This window comes from Cupressus sempervirens, chromosome 10 (assembly GCF_028749045.1).
Source record: "Cupressus sempervirens isolate cs-2001-9-10 chromosome 10, ASM2874904v1, whole genome shotgun sequence".
NCBI classification, from domain to species: domain Eukaryota; kingdom Viridiplantae; phylum Streptophyta; class Pinopsida; order Cupressales; family Cupressaceae; genus Cupressus; species Cupressus sempervirens.
Window position 1 is genome coordinate 152029856 of NC_143127.1, and position 4232 is coordinate 152034087.

The 4232-nt window shown below is 35.8% G+C and overlaps 1 protein-coding gene across 1 annotated transcript; it reads right to left on the reverse strand.

Annotated features, from left to right (window-relative positions):
• Positions 1 to 923: 923 nt before the first annotated feature.
• On the reverse strand, positions 924 to 4232 carry LOC149533029 (small ribosomal subunit protein uS13z/uS13y/uS13x). Its single transcript, XM_089803801.1, has 4 exons — positions 4143 to 4232; positions 3864 to 4024; positions 3183 to 3371; positions 924 to 1119 (listed from the first exon to the last, which is right to left on the reverse strand). Exons 1-4 carry the CDS (start codon positions 4143 to 4145, stop codon positions 1014 to 1016), a joined length of 459 nt encoding a protein of 152 aa, XP_089659927.1. The 5' UTR covers positions 4146 to 4232; the 3' UTR covers positions 924 to 1013.

Sequence of the window (4232 nt, forward strand, 5' to 3'; positions counted from 1 at the left end):
CAACATCCCAAGTACTTTTTCTCAACTATTCCTCCTGACACAAGTATACACAACCAAAAATACAGACACTGGCTGACCAAAACAGGTAACAAATATCTAACTTCACACATTTAAATAAACCTCCAATAAAACAAAAGTATGGAAGATATCATCTGTTTACATGCAATGTAAGAATGCTAAAATCAACCTAGACACTGATTTCCTTTGGAGAGAATTAGGACCAGCGTATTATCTATTCTTATGACTGCACAAATCTATCTCAAAAGCGAGTAGAGCCCCGAACTCTTTGATGTAGAAGAAAGCTTTCAAAGGCTTGGACTTTTTCATAGAAGAATACAACTCTGCGCTCAAAACTGAATGGTGATGCTATTACAAAACTCTCAACAGTACATAAAGCCATCAGACATAACTGTAGTTCTCTGAAAATGAGATTTGGCAAAGTCAATGAAAAATGAAAAAGGTATAGTAAATATTAAAATCTTGATTATTCTTGAGGTGATCATTTCATATATTTTAGAATACAACACAGAAATATGCTAAAAATCATAACCTATACTTTAAAATTCAGTTACCATGTTTTGGAAAGCCACTTAAAAACATTAAACTTGGCCAAAAGACGCACACTTATGTTTTTGCCCACCTCCAAAAAGAAAGCAGTAAAAGCAAACAAATTTATGCCCTAGCCAAAGGCAAGATATATTTTTAAATTACCTCTATAAAAATTATCAAAGATATTCCAAAAACTGTATAATACTATTTGACATGAAATAAGGATGTAAGTTTTCTTTGAAAGAAAAATTTCATTGGAACCATATCAATTGACCAGATGCAGAAATGAATTCACATTCAACCGACCAAAGAAACATCTACCCAAATACCTCACCTTAATCAAAGCTCAAAAAATTACTGTCAGCACATTGGGATAGTTCTCAAAAATGTTTATATTCAAAAATATCTATAAATATTATTCAAGACAACAACCAAATAGAACAATCTTGTCCCTGAAAATAAAATCAACGCTTTTTTGAAACACCAACAGTCTTTCCCCTACGACCAGTTGTCTTAGTGTGCTGTCCACGCACTCGAAGGCCCCAATAATGTCTTAAACCACGGTGATTCCTGTCATTCAGAAAATTACAAGTAAATTCATTATCGAAATTGTTAACACCACACTCCTGCCTGCCTCAGACTCAAACATGATGAAGGAAACAAATAAGGTAGGAGTATCAATTAACATAATTATGCTCAAACTTGAGAATAATCATTTAAAGGCTGCAACATTCAAGAAGTTTCAAGTTTCAATGTCATGCAGAAAATTGCAACACAAGTTAGAAACTTCCAAATGACTTACAATTAATTAATCAAAAAATCAAATGCAAAGTTAACATTAATAAATTAGGCAAAGACATCAGACAATATAATAAATACAACAACCATTATTATTTATTTTAAGTTCTATAGAGACAGTCAAAAAAATGACTTAAGATTACAAATGAGTCAAAATAATTAAAATTTGCCCTACAAAATCTGATCAAGGAACCAGGTGTACTACAAGTAAATATTATGTACGAGGCACCAAGCACTACAAATAAATGTTGCATTGATCCACCAGGCATTACAAATTAATATTAAGTTTGAGCCACAAGGCACTACAAATATGTATTAAAATCAAGGCACTGGGCACTACAAATAATTTAACAAACATTAAGTTCAAGGCACTACAAATAATTTAATAAACATTAAGTTCAAGGCACTACAAATAATTTAATAAACATTAAGTTCAAGGCACCAGGCATTACAAATGATTTTATAAACATTAAGTTCAAGGCACCAGGCACTACAAATAATTTAATAAACATTAAGTTCAAGGCACCAGGCAGTGCAGATAAATACGTTCAAGGCAACAGGTGTTAAAGATTAACTTTATGTTCAAGACAACAGGCACTACAGATAAACTTTACATTTTGAAGGCAACAGGCACTACAGATAAATATTTATTCTAAGGTCCACACAGAACTTCAACAATTTTGATAATGCACTCATGAGTCCTCAGTTGTGTGAAAATCAAAGAAAATCTCAAAATAGTAAATACTTGTAGCCAAATTAAAATTCAAGATATGAATGGTAGTAGCAGATGTGGAAATGAGTACAACTTGAGTCCTCAGTTGTGTGAAAACCAAAGAAAACTTCAAAATAGTAAATACTTGTAGCCAAATTAAAATTCAAGATATGAATGGCAGTAGCAGATGTGGAAATGAGTACAACTTCATCATCAAGTATGTCAAGTGACAGACACACTAGGAAATAGCAGTTTCACTGAGTCCATACAAGCATGCGTACATAGATATAAGTATGAATACTCAACAATGAACATTTGGCATATCCCAGGGAAGCAGCAAACACAATTTAAAATATCCAGAGTAACATATAATTGGGAGAAGAAAAAGGGTAAGTTAGTAATGTTCCAAAGGATTTCGGGAGAGGGATGGGGGATGGCAAGGGATGCATTTTGAGAACAGTCCATCAAGGACCATTTTGGGGACAGCATCTCTCTCTCTCTCTCTCTCTCTCTCTCTCTCTCTCTCTCTCTCTCTCTCTCTCTCAGCACCTCTCTCTCCCTCTCTCTCTCCCTCTCTCAGTTGTGTGAAAATCAAAGAACAATAAATCTAATCATGAGATCCATATCAGGGATGTGGGTGTGGAGAGCCTAATGGTATTTGCAGGGCAGTAATGATAAGCTGCACAAGGTGTTAGAATTGAGAAAAATCCAGAGATAGATAGAGGGAGTGCAGGGGTTTCCGATTCCCCAAGCCAGAAGTAGGGATTCAGAAAATGTTGGATGATTTATTCGATGACGCAGAAACAAAATAAATAATGTATTTATAGGGCAGCGTTTTTCTGTTATACCACTGCTTGGGGGGGGGGAGGGGGGTTGCCTAGCCATCCCGTCAGGCATCCCCAAGCAGTCCGGGAATTTTTCGGGCCTTTCCTCGGAATTTTCAAGCACAGGGATGATCAAAAACTGAAACTGAAACTAAAAGATACAGTCGTCATCCTCAGTTGGCTAACAACGGAGAAAGATATTTGATAAATGAAGATATGTCAAGCCCCATATTAATCATGCTTGCACCATTGATTACTCCTCTAAAATTAAAACTAGGTCCTCTAAAACTAAATTGTACCTGATCTTCTTGAGACGTTCCAAATCATCTCTGAGCTTCATGTCGAGGGCATTGGAAACCACCTGAGAGAAGCGCCCATCCTTGTGATCCTTCTTTCTGTTAAGAAACCAGTCTGGAATTTTGAACTGTCTAGGATTCGCCACTATTACCATAAGGTTTTCCAATTCCTGTGCTGATAGCTCTCCAGCCCTGCCAAATCCAAAGTCAGCCCATCATAACGCTAAAAGAACAAGAAAAAAAATCTTAAACCGCACCTTAAAATATTTTCAAGAAACTTGCAGAACTAAAACCCCCACCAGTAAAAGATCAAAGATCTCGACGAGAGAGCGAGAGAATGTTTAAAAAAATACAATGTTCATATATAACCGAAAAAGCCTGGAGAACATGAAACCCCAACAAAAATAAATAAACCCTAGAAAGAATTCCCTCGCAGACTGCATAATAATTAATTTTTCAAATAATAATGTAAACACGCAAACACAATCTTTCACACCCTAGATCTAAAAATGTTAAGTTAGCTCCAAATTCATTGCATAATATTTAGCAAAATTGATTCACAAAAAGCCGAAAATTTTAGAAAATTAATTATATTACACTGGATAGCCTAAAACTAAAACGATTGAAGAGGTCGACTTAAGCCAAAAACCAATACGACTCAAGCAATCGACTTAAAGAACCCACCTTTTACTCATATCGACATCGGCCTTCTTGCAGACAATGTTAGCGAAACGGCGACCAATACCCTTGATGGAAGTAAGTGCAAACATAATCTTCTGTCGCCCATCAACATTGGTATTCAGCACACGAAGAATGTGCTGAAACTCTTCGTTCGCTATAAGTGACTGTTATGCAAAAATCACATTCAAATGCAAACAAAACCTGGTCAGTACATGAAAAAAATGTGGTTTGGGAAAAAAGACTTATGTTACTGATAGCAGCAGAGCTTGCAACAGCCAATACCATTTTCGAAGAAATTGCTCAAGCGCAGGATGGTTGATGAGCTTTGTTGTGATAGTCCCAGAAACTATGCTTGCGAAGGACTTCCGCTAC

Bases quoted from the DNA above. Each gene is read 5' to 3' on its own strand.
- LOC149533029 (XM_089803801.1), bottom strand. The intron at 3,372-3,863 runs GTGGGTTCTTTA...TGGATTTGGCAG, and splicing joins GATGTCGATATGAGTAAAAG to GGCTGGAGAGCTATCAGCAC. The intron at 1,120-3,182 runs GTACAATTTAGT...TCTGAATGACAG, and splicing joins GAACGTCTCAAGAAGATCAG to GAATCACCGTGGTTTAAGAC.